This window comes from Eschrichtius robustus, chromosome 2 (assembly GCF_028021215.1).
Source record: "Eschrichtius robustus isolate mEscRob2 chromosome 2, mEscRob2.pri, whole genome shotgun sequence".
NCBI classification, from domain to species: domain Eukaryota; kingdom Metazoa; phylum Chordata; class Mammalia; order Artiodactyla; family Eschrichtiidae; genus Eschrichtius; species Eschrichtius robustus.
The window spans coordinates 7,658,705-7,670,864 of NC_090825.1; the positions used below are offsets into that span (position 1 = coordinate 7,658,705).

At 38.7% G+C, this 12,160-nt stretch overlaps 1 protein-coding gene across 1 annotated transcript in view; it reads right to left on the minus strand.

Moving 5' to 3' along the window:
• The window catches only part of SEMA5A (semaphorin 5A), a 492,176-nt gene that overhangs the window by 171,273 nt on the left and 308,743 nt on the right, over nt 1–12,160 (minus strand). Inside the window, exon 6 of the mRNA XM_068531877.1 lies at nt 945–1,007. Within this exon, the coding sequence (XP_068387978.1) occupies nt 945–1,007 (63 nt within the window). The remainder of the gene's footprint in view (nt 1–944; nt 1,008–12,160) is intronic.

A 12,160-nucleotide genomic window follows, 5' to 3' on the forward strand; every position in this document is an offset into this window, starting at 1 on the left:
TTAAAAGACAAAGCAACAGGAAATGAAATTGGGTAAAATAAAGTGCGTAACCCTCTTGGACAAACACAGGTGGTGTTAAGGATCTTTTACCAGCGCCCTCTCCACTTGCTGTATTTTTCCTCAAGCCCTTGGCCTTGGGACCACACTTTGTGCAGTGAGCCCTCTTTGCTGCTTCCCTGTGAGTCTGCTTTATTCGGTGACGCAAAGTGTGATTCACATCGGAAAGACCCACGTTCCAATAAAGTATTAGATGATCAGTAACAGAATGAGACATAATGAGCTTATGCACCAGCTGCAGAAGAGTTTCCTCAAGATGATCCAGCGGTATTTCCTCAGAAACACAGACTTCCTCGGAAAAGAGACTCATGTCTCTTACTGAGCCCACCAGTTGTGTGAAAGATAGGCCTGCAATGTGCACCGTAGCTCGAGAAATGTATTTCCAACGTTAGCTATAATCTGCTCTTTCCTTAGGAACTTGGTCATGTAGAGTTTCATATGGAGAGAGAGAGAGAGCTTATTTTAAAGACATGTTAAGATGAATTATAAAAAAAAAACCTCAAATCATTTTTGATATAGTCATTATATTTATCATATAGTTACTTTCTGGAGTTAGCTGTAAGATATGATTGGGGGAAATTAAAATAGTATTTTCAAAATTCAAGCCCATATCTTTCTAAATGACATCATAACCAATTAATTTCTTATCTTACTCTAATAACTGGGAGTGCAAATTAGATCTGATCATAAGTTCTGAATCCTAACAGCTGATTGTTGTTAATCTTGCTTCCACGTTAAAACCTCGAGAATTTACTGTGCATATATTTTGAATCTCGCTTCTTTTTTCAGTTTCCACGGCATCATAAGCGGGAATAGCCTTCCTATTAAACGTTCTATGTACTGTCCTTCAAAGAGGTTGTGACCACCCATAACGGCGTCTTCCTTACCTGGGACTTGCCTTTGCTGTAACAGGCCTTCTTGGTTGCTTCGTCACACTCCCACTCAACAGCCTATAGGAAACACCAAAACGACAACAACTGAGTAAAAGGACTTTGACTGAATAAAAGGGAAAAAAATAATAAGGTATCGGTAACCAGATTAGGTAAGGTGGGCGCACCATGGCACCAACATTTTCATACTAACATAGAATTTACACCAGAAACATGGAATTCAGTCATGTGGGTTTATACTGAGCTTTCACACTGACGCATTTTAAAGGACTCACCCCCCCCCCTAAGTATTTTCATTTACGCAGTAATAACGTGCTTTAAAACTAGTCACTATAAGAGAAGCACACGCCCTGAGCTGGTGACTACTTCACTGATGACAGAAACACTCGTTTCAGTGAAACTACGGAAGAGATTCATAGGATGCTGAAAAGAGAAGCCTTGAAACAAAATGATATAAATCCTCATTTAGAGGTGTGTATCTTAGTTTAATAGTCTGTCATTTATCAGTAGTCACAGATAATGAAGCAAGAGTGATTTTGCATATCCTTACTCCCCAAAGACATATATAAATGATGAATGGTCAATAAAATAAACAGCTCATGCAAAAGCCCATCTACTACTTCCTCCCAATGCCCATAATTTTTATACAGTTATTAGCTCTGGCTAAATACTTAGAGCCACGACTTTTACATTTTTTCCCTCACTTTCCAAATCTAACTCAGGCTGATCAATGTGATATGCATTCTTTCACATCTGACGCTAACCTACAAATGGACCTGTGATTAGTTAAGATAACACACGGCGCCTACTTCACAGGAAGAAATGATACCTGCAAACGTTAATGGCCAATATGTTGAGACTGTGAATCATATTTTGAAAAGATTTAAGCATCTGAGATATTTATCTTTTCCATTATTTTATGGAATGTGGACTTTTATAGGGCAAAAATGTTTTCTCCATTCTGTGCACCTGTCATTACAATTATGTTCTATCTTACCATTAGAGTTGGATTTCTGAAGAATTCAAGATCTCTGAAGAACCAGTTAAATCATTATCAGAAAAAATCGAAGCGAGGGACCAATTTGTTTTTAATCTGGACTATTGTTACACAATAAACTAAACTAAGCCAAAAATACTAATGTCAAATATTATGAAAGAGAGTAATGCCTTCACCCTTACTTCTAAAAAGAAGGTTTTTTTTTTTTTTTTGCTAATTCTCCTAAACTGAGGAGAATAACGAAGTCATATTAACACCATTATCTAATATCTACCGTTCTCCAAAGAATGTTACATAACAGAGATTAAAACATAAAACGCTGCATCTTGCATGTCTTATCTTACTTGGCAAATATGAATTCATAAGAAAAGTGTTCTAGAGAGAACCACTTCAGTGCCTTTCAAACAGAAACAATACTATAACTGTTTTCCCTTGTGCAGACTTAGAGATTTTTGTCTGTGTCAACATCTGATAAGAGAATTTGTTCATTCTTCCTGTGATGTTTTCCTGTTCATAATGTTTAATGGCAACAGTAAGGTTACAGCTAATTAGCATCTAATGCAAACAAATGACTTGAATTCCATGCTAGAATGACAGATACTTTTATGAGAAGTGATGACATCTCCAGAGAAGAGATAAGAACTTCAGGTACAGTTGCATAATTATATATCCTCATGAAGCACAGATAAAACAAGTGCACTGCTGTTATTCTGAGTGGAGCTTTCCTTTAGCAGATCTCTGTATAAAAGCTCATTCTGTTGTTTTCATTTAAATAGAGATATCCATGCCTTCGCCCTTACTTAAACTCAAAACAGAATTGATACACTATGATACATTCTTTAGCAAAGCAGACCCCATAATAACCTGGATTTTATATCGTCAAGAGGATTTAGAGTTATATATCACAAAGAGGAATTTGTGCTCTATAATTACTAGGAAAAGTATTCAGTGAAATGGTTTAGATAAAGAGGAATTCCTAGTGGCTCTCACTGGTTTAGTGATTTTGTTGAAAGTTAAATAGTAATGCTGCCTTCAGTAAACTTCAGAGCTGCAAGGAGCAGAGTTAGTCCCGAGTTACAAGAAGAATATTTATCAAATGCCATCAAAATTCTTCAAATCATTCTGCTGAAATGGCAAACAATCAGCTTCCCAAGTCTGCCTAACGTCCAAGTAACCTTTGCATTTTCAAGATAAACACTGGCCAAGGATTGGAAGGGGATAGTAATAGAAAAAAATGTGAGAGTTCTCAAAGATATTTCATTGCTTTATCCAGTTTAGCCAGAAAGAGCAACTGCTCACACAAGTTTATTAGGCCAACAGAAAATAGGAAAAATCTTACAGATTTTTCTGAAGACGGTTATTAAAAGTAGCAAAGTCACTTTCCTGAGGCATTTTTATTACAATATATCAACTTTCCAGTAATGTTCAAATCCAGAATTAATTAAAGACCATGATTGTATAGCTTTTCTGTTGATTCACTTTCTACCTGACTAGAAGGCAGGATAAAGGGAAATTATATTAAGAATGGAACTGAACTACCTATTGTAGCTGAACACATGTGATTGGATATCACAGAATTTGAAAAACAATGGAGTAGGAAAATGTGTCTTTTCCAGATTGGCCTAAAACTGGGTGTTCCAGACGAATCGCCTACTGTCTGTTCACTCAGCAAACTAGATTTTACCTATTTGACCACTTGGCAGCAATGGAGAAAAACACTTTCACTAGAGAGAAATACGAATATCAATGGAACTCTCCAGTACCAGATTTCTCAAAGTTACTCAGTTATTCTGTTTGAATTAGATTATGTTTTAACCTGGTCACAACTTTTCTTTATTCCACAAGATGCATTCTAATCAATTAAACTTCTTTAATCCAGCCTTCTTGTTCTATTCTCAATGGAGATTCATTGTTATTCTTTCATGCATCATAATTTTGGAACAAATCCCACTACTGATTTACGAAGGCATCTTTCTGGTTGACTCCTTCTAAGGCACTTTTCTACCCACCCTATGGGCATAAACCTATGTTTATGACAGTCAAAACAAAGGCTAAGGGGGTTCTACATTCTACATTTCAGATCTCAATGCAACACTCATGATCTTCTATCCTGGGGATTAAATCTTTAATTTTTGTCATCTCTTGTCTTTTTCTATTGCACCAGAGCCTAGTAGAGAAAAGGGATCTTAATTCTCTACTCCATTCTGTATTTACTTCATTATCCCCTTCATTATATTTTTCAACAGCAGACACGTAGCAGTGATAATGTGTTTACTTGGATATCCAAAGGCAATGAGTTTGAAACATCTACATTTTAAAAGACACAGAGTTTCCTGTTTGTGGCACAGCTTTTTTTGTCTGTAAATAGTTAGAAATAACATCTGTGCTATTCAACAGTCTGCAGAGGTGTTGCTTTATGCAAACGCATTCACCATTCTCTCTTTCATTTAATAAATATTCATTAAATACCTACTAAGTGCAAGACACTGATAGATAATGAGTGATAGAAGGAAAAACACACATACAGATAATATTTGCACACATCAGATATTAGTTACAATAAAATATAAGTGAATTCCATCAGCCTAGATAACATCATGCTAAATCTGAGAATGCATCTGTGGTCATTTTCATTGTTACAGTAGTCACGTTCATCTCAGAATCCAGTGGGACACTGGAACTTACAACATCATCAACTTTCAGGAATTGACAATGCTATGGACAGACCTAAAAGGAAAGCGAGTAGGTTTACAGAAAATCATTTTATACCTGCCGAAACCCTGGGGATGTATGGAAGCACCTATTGTTTCATGACACAGTACACACCTCCCTGTTGTGTGCACACATTTGCTCAGGTTATGATAAACAGAACTGGGATCTCAGGAGTAAATCAGATGTGAGAAAGAAAAAGATTGGCTCCTTTTATGATCGAGTTACATACATATAAATCCACAGTTCTCGGAAGTATATAAACAAAGTTGTGTATTATCACATTCTGCAGCGAGAGAAGTTAATTAGACAGGGACCAGCAAAGGCAGATACTTTTCATAAAAATGAAGAGAACAACATTCTAGGCAGATGGGCCAGTACTCTTTCAGCAGATGGCTTTGCTAATTAGATACCGGCAAAAGATAACATTAAAAAAAAAAACTAGTTTAATTACACAGTGCCAAAAATTAACAACCACCTGAGGGCTTTTTTTTAATACGTTTGCATTCATATTCTTATGGCATGGATTTCTGTGAAATGCTGGAGAATGTTAAATTGTCATGGCGATTATAAGCAAATTGCCAGGGAACGTGAGACTGTATGTGTTCAAAAGAGAAGCAGAGTGCAAAAGAGTCGGAACTTGAAACAACTGTGATTTTTATGTGACCTGACTCAAGTGTCAATCTAGTTATCCTTGAGCAAAGGCATCTTCTTTGCTAATGGCTTTTAGTGGTCACACATGATGGGTTCAAAACAAGTGGCACTTGGGAATTCCCTGGCGGTCCAGTGGTGAGGACTCCACGCTTCCACCGCTGGGGCCCTGGTTCGATCCCTGGTGGTCGGGGAACTAAGGTCCCGCATGCCTCGTGTTGCAGCAAGACATAAAGGGGTAGAGTTGAGTCACTTTGGAAGGATTTGTCCAGCTTGCCCCTCTGCCTTTACTCCTTAGCGGATATTTGGTGTATTCGTTCACTTTTAATATCAATTTGCCATACCCCTGCACTTATGCCCGTGGCAAATATAGGCAAGTCCATTTCATTCTTACTGGTGGTCTCCAAATCAGAGAAGTGGAAGGGGACTTTCATCATATATTCTAACTACCGATTTTTTTTTTTTAACATCTTTATTGGAGTATAATTGCTTTACAATGGTATGTTAGTTTCTGCTTTATAACAAAGTAAATCAGCTACATGTATACATATATCCCCATATCTCCTCCCTCTTGTGTCTCCCTCCCACCCTCCCTATCCCACCCCTCTAGGTGGTCACAAAGCACCGAGCTGATCTCCCTGTGCTATGCAGCTGCTTCCCACTAGCTATCTGTTTTACATTTGGTAGTGTATATATGTCCATGCCACTCTCTCACTTCGTCCCAGCTTACCCTTCCCCCTCCCCGTGTCCTCAAGTCCATTCTCTACATCTGTATCTTTATTCCTGTTCTGCCCCTAGGTTCTTCATAATCATTTTTTTTTTTTTTTTTAGATTCCGTACATATGTGTTAGCACACGGTATTTGTTTTTCTCTTTCTGACTTACTTCACTCTGTATGACAGACTCTAGGTCCATCCACCTCACTACATATAATTCAATTTCGTTTCTTTTTATGGCTGAGTAATATTCCATTGTGTATATGTGCCACATCTTCTTTATCCATTCATCTGTTGATGGACACTTAGGTTGCTTCCATGTCCTGGCTATTGTAAATAGAGCTCCTATGAACATTGTGGTACATGACTCTTTTTGAATTATGGTTTTCTCAGGGTATATGCCCAGTAGTGGGATTGCTGGGTCATATGGTAGTTCTATTTCTAGTCTTTTAAGGAACCTCCATACTGTTCTCCATAGTGGCTGTATCAGTTTACATTCCCACCAACAGTGCAAGAGGGTTCCCTTTTCTCCACACTCTCTCCAGCATTTATTGTTTAACTACTGTTTTTTGATTCTTACAAAACTGAAGTCATCCAACATTAGAGAAACATCTAACCTCAGACAGTCCCATAAATACGTGTTATAACTATTTTTAAAATCCTTATTTCAAAGCCCAAGATTTTCTTCCACAGAATGATACCAAATCAAACTTCCTTTTTTTTTTTTTTTTTTTTAAGATTGATTGATTGATTGATTGATTGATTGATTGCTATGTTGGGTCTTCGTTTCTGTGCTAGGGCTTTCTCCAGTTGCGGCAAGCGGGGGCCACTCCCCATCGCGGTGCGCGGGCCTCTCACCATCGCGGCCTCTCCTGTTGCGGAGCACAGGCTCCAGACGCGCAGGCTCAGCAGTTGTGGCTCACGGGCCCAGCCGCTCCGTGGCATGCGGAATCTTCCCAGACCAGGGCGCGAACCCGCGTCCCCCGCATTAGCAGGCAGACTCCCAACCACTGCGCCACCAGGGAAGCCCCAAACTTCCTTTGATCACTGCCCGGTGGAGCTGCCAACCTGTGAAGCACTCTTTGGGGCTTTTTGTTTTCTAATTGGGCTTTTTAAATTGAGCGGACAATGTATTAGATTCCTAGGGCCTTTGTAACAAAGCACCGCAAACTAGAGGGCTTTAAACAATGTAAATTTGTTTTCTCACAGTTCCCAAGGCTAGAAGTCTAAAATCAGCCAGAGTAGATTCCTTCTGGAGTCTCCAAGGGAGAAGAATCCCTTCCTGGCCTCTCCCAGCCTCTGGTAGCTGCCGGCCATCGTTGACCTTCCTCGGCTTATAGAAGCGTCACTGCAGTCCGCACCTCTGTCGTCACAGTCACATGGTGTTTCCCCCGTGTGTCTCTGTCCGAATGTCCCTCTTCTTATGAAAACACTGGTATTTGAATTAGGGCCCATTCAATTCAGTAAAACCTTATCTTAACTAATTACACCTGCAAAGACTCTGTTTCCTAAAAAGGTCACATTCTGAGAGTCCAGGTGAGCATGAATTTTTGAGGGACGCCATTCAACACGGTACAGACAGCCAGACATCGTGACATAACAAATTCTGAAACTGACAATTGATAGCACACTGAGGGCCATTGCTCTGCTGCAAATTAGCTTCCAAATCTTATCAGAACACTGATAACTGTTCGTAAGACTTTGGTTATGTGCTAACCACAGCGCTAGGTGCTTTCACCTAGCGTTTATCTCATGTATAAGTCTCTCTATAATTTTATGTGGAAAATACCATTACGGTAATATTCCGGATGAGGACAGTGGCTAAGCCACTTTCCAAAAGCCACAAAAATAGTAAGTGGGGCACCAAGATTCAAATTTGGTAACTTGGAGGGAAGCCTGGGCTCTAAACCACTCTCCCTTCACTGAAACTGTCAAAGTAAGTGACCTTCATTACTGATTGTCACAGTTTCTTTCTTTTCCCCACAATTTAGAAAAATATATACCAAAAGCACAGAAATGTGTGCACATCTAAGGTCAGAGCTGTAGGCATTCAGTAAATATTAATTAATCATAAACGCCATCGATTCCCCTGTCATGGAATGTATTCATTTTTAAAGCCTCTGGACTCACTCATGGTCCTAGCATTGATTTTAAAGGGGACATGATTCATCTAATGAAATTCTAGAGTTAACAACTGTATGGCCAGGGTATGATATAAAAACCGTCGGTTGATTTTGTGAAATTACACAACTTGAATATGAGAACACGGTCTGCTCTTGACAAAGCGCAACGTTGTGCTTTTAAAACGGATGTCGAGATACCATCCCCTCTCTGCCACAGCCCTCCAGGGGCCCTTCATTCACCTGGAGTAAAAGCCAAAGGCATCTGGAATGTTCTGTGAAGTCGAGCCGCTTATCTTCTCTCTCTCTGGTTTCCTAGTACCCTCACTCCCACACCCTGCCCTGACCCTCAGACAAGGCAGACCTGTTCCCTGGGGCTCGTGCACCAGCTAGCCCCACTTTCTGGGACCCACACCCAGCTACTGCCTCCTGCATGTCTTTGCTCAAGCGTTACCTCTTCACTGGGGCCTATATCATCATGCAGGTCAAGTGGCAATTGCTGTCCCCACCCCCTACTGGAAGGTGACTTCCACTTGGCCAGGCATCATGTCCTTTCGGTTCACTTCTATGTCCCCAGGGCCCAGAACAATGCTTCACACACAAGAACTCAGTTGTTCAACAATCCACTTGCTGAATAAATGCATGGGTATAGAATGCTCTCCACGTGCAGCCTTGGAAGTGGCTCCAGGTGCCCCCGAGTGGAAGGGACAGGTGAGGCTTTGGAGCCCTTGAGCTGGCTGGGCAAGACTACCATGCCCTGCGCTTCTGCGGCCAGCGCCCTTCAAGGATTCCTCTTCCAAACCCTTCCCTGCATCCTGACAACAGGAAGAGGGACATCAAGGTGGGTGCAGAATCCACTAGAGCACTAGAGCACGGATTTCCACACGTTTTCTGCAGAAGACTCATTTTGTTAAGTAAATTCTTACGCATAATCTCATATAAAAGAATGCAAAAGCGGTATTTACTAAATTCTTATTATAAATATAATGCAAGATGGTAGCATTAAATCATTTAAAAAATGTGAGGCCAAGTGACCACTGAGTCATAGCACTCTCAGCATCCAGTCATTTCTGTATTTTGTTTCGGCTGCTTACTTGTGAAATAATACTGATTTATACAAATTAAGTAGTATTAAACAAGGTCACCTTTGAATCTCAGTTAATTTGGAGTAGAATTTGAAATGATAGTGGACAATTTATTCCCTGCTCCACAATAAACCAGGTTATTCAGGTAATATACAATAAAAGTTATTTCACTGAGGACCGCCAATGCCTTAAAATTTTGTATATGGTATACTCTAATGTAATTACTTTTTCAATAATAGAATTAAAACATATGCCATGCATAAAATCCCTCAGCATCTATAGAATTCTGGGGCTCCAGGAAGCATATTTGGTTCTAAGGAACCAAGCATCTTTGATAAGCAATTTAAAGTGCTTGCAATGAACCTGAGGATGAAGAAAAAAACAAAGTAACAGAAAATGAGTTCTAATAACCCTACTCCTGAACATCAGTGAGCCCCTCTAGATGATTTTGTGAAAAAACGTGCATTAGGAAGGAGGCCAGTATCAAAGGACGTTATAATATCTGGTGTAATATTTAGAATTATGATTGTCAGACACCAATGCACCAAACAACTGTTATCCTTCCAAAATGTTGCCATCAATGAAAGCGTTGCTGGAAGGTAAGGCTACTAAGAGCAGCTGCTCTTAGTTTCAAAGAAATTATTTTCACGGATCCAAGAGGGTTTGGTTTGAAAAATGGCATATTGTCCGATTTGTTAGCCTCAAGGTAGGCAAAAGCATCTAATTACTAGAGAAATGACTAGTATTTTTATACATAAATTTGCTAAAGTGTTTGTATATAAAATCAATCAAGCATGGGATAAAAGTGTTGAAATCAGAGTGGACTGACTTCTCAAGGACCAGCACCCTAACTGAATATTTCCCAAATGTCTGAAAACTGTTGCTTCGAATGCCAAGTTTTCAAACATACAATTACGTCCTCCATCACCCGGATGATGCAATTCAAACATCACAAAATTTGTTATGTTCAACCAAAATTGTCATGTTCATTAGAAATTAAATAGATATATAATAACTGAATTAAAATTAGACATTGTAGCTAATGTAACATTTATTCTGCACATGCAAAGAAGTTCCTGAAAGGAATAAATTGATTATATAGTCATGAAAAATATCAGACCAAGCTGAGCTTTTTAACACCACCTGAAGACTTTACAGGACAATAACAAGAGGTCTCGCAAAGTAAAAAGTAAAAATATAGGAGGAGCAGCATATTGGCATGGAATGCCCTGTAGGACCTCAATCAACTGGAAGGGTAAACAACTTTGCGTAATTAATGTTGTGCTGGAAGTGTCTTCACAAAGCTAAATTTGTAGTATGGCTTTGACCAAAGCATTCTTACGTAGAGCGCTTGACTACTGGCAGTCACATTTTAGATCCATTGGGAAAACTGTAGAGAAACAATTCTGACCCTGATACAGGAATGAGTTTCCCAGCCATACAACAAGATTTCATTTAGGAATACAGTTAAAAGATTCCAAAGGAACTGCATCTCACAAATAACATGAAGGACCAAGGTTGTTATTTTGAGGCAACATGAAACAGATGTAGAAAAAGACGTAGAAAAAGACTTCAGCATGAAGATGCAGCAAGTAAAGATGTAGACCCCTGTAATTCTTTGTCTGACTTAGAATTTTATTTTATTGATGTTAAAAAATATTTCTGTCTTTTCAAGACACATTTGTGATGGTGTGTGTTACGTTTCTCTTGCTTGAAGCATAAGGTCACTTTCATTGGGTTCATCAGTTTTGGTCCTATATTGTATTCTGGCTAAGTCCTAATGAAGGCATTCTACACGAACTGTGAACTTAATAGTCAACATAAATGTAAATATATGGATGTTTGTTTTTAATTTTTCCGTCAATATTTTCTATCTTTTTTTGAAACTAGCTTCATGAAAATAAACAATACTTCATACCCGATTCCTTTTCTCCATGGTTCTGAGTTAGAATGTGTCACTAAATTCACTGAAGTACTTATAAAGGCCAGATTATGGATCTTTACTGGGGAGTTATTTTATACTAACCGAACCACTCAGAATTTATTATTCACGTGATAAACTCTTGCTTCCTGAGATGCACCCTACCACTACAAAGACGGACTTTACTTCAACTTCAGAACATATTGATCTATTTGCCAGATCACAAAATATATGGAAAACCCTTTTTAGCAGGCTTATTCAGCATCAGTTCCATAAATTTTAGTTTGCAGCTGAGAGAAATGAACATTAAAATCTGTTTTCTGGTATATGTTTGGGCAGTTACATTTCTCTCTTATTTTACATAAAATGTGTAACAGGGTGATATACCTCTGTTCAAGAAACATTATTTATAATATTACCACAATGTTAAAGGAGAACTTAATGAACATTATTGATATATTCACTTCCCAGTTAATATTTAACAGTCTCATAATTTTATGAATACCTGCTTGAACTTACACAATCAAATAAATAATTTAGCATTCAACAGCAATGTGTGATTTTGCCATTTATTTCTTCAAGAATTTGTCTCTCTTCTATAGTATAATCAGTTTATTTACGTACCGGGGGAATATTATCATAACTGTTACTAAAGTCTTTGACGAGAAAGAGCTCTATCTCGTAAACAAGGCCAAAAGTGTTTCAAGTATCAGAATGAGAGCTGGTGATTTTTCTGACATATGCAATGTCTAAGATATTTGGATTGAAAATGGATATTTTTGTTATAATTTTACAATAACTTGAGATAAACATCACTCAGTTCCCCTTTACCCCTTTCCATCCGTTCTCAGTAGATCTTTTGCTCTGTGATTAGCCTGAGTTGGTAATTAATTGCCAGGTGTCGCAACTTTACCCAGTTTTGTGTGAAGGAATTTGATTTTGATCTCTATGGCTCTGAGTAGCGTCCACAAACACAAATCCGTGTATGTCTAGGGGTGGGGCATTGTCGGTAGAT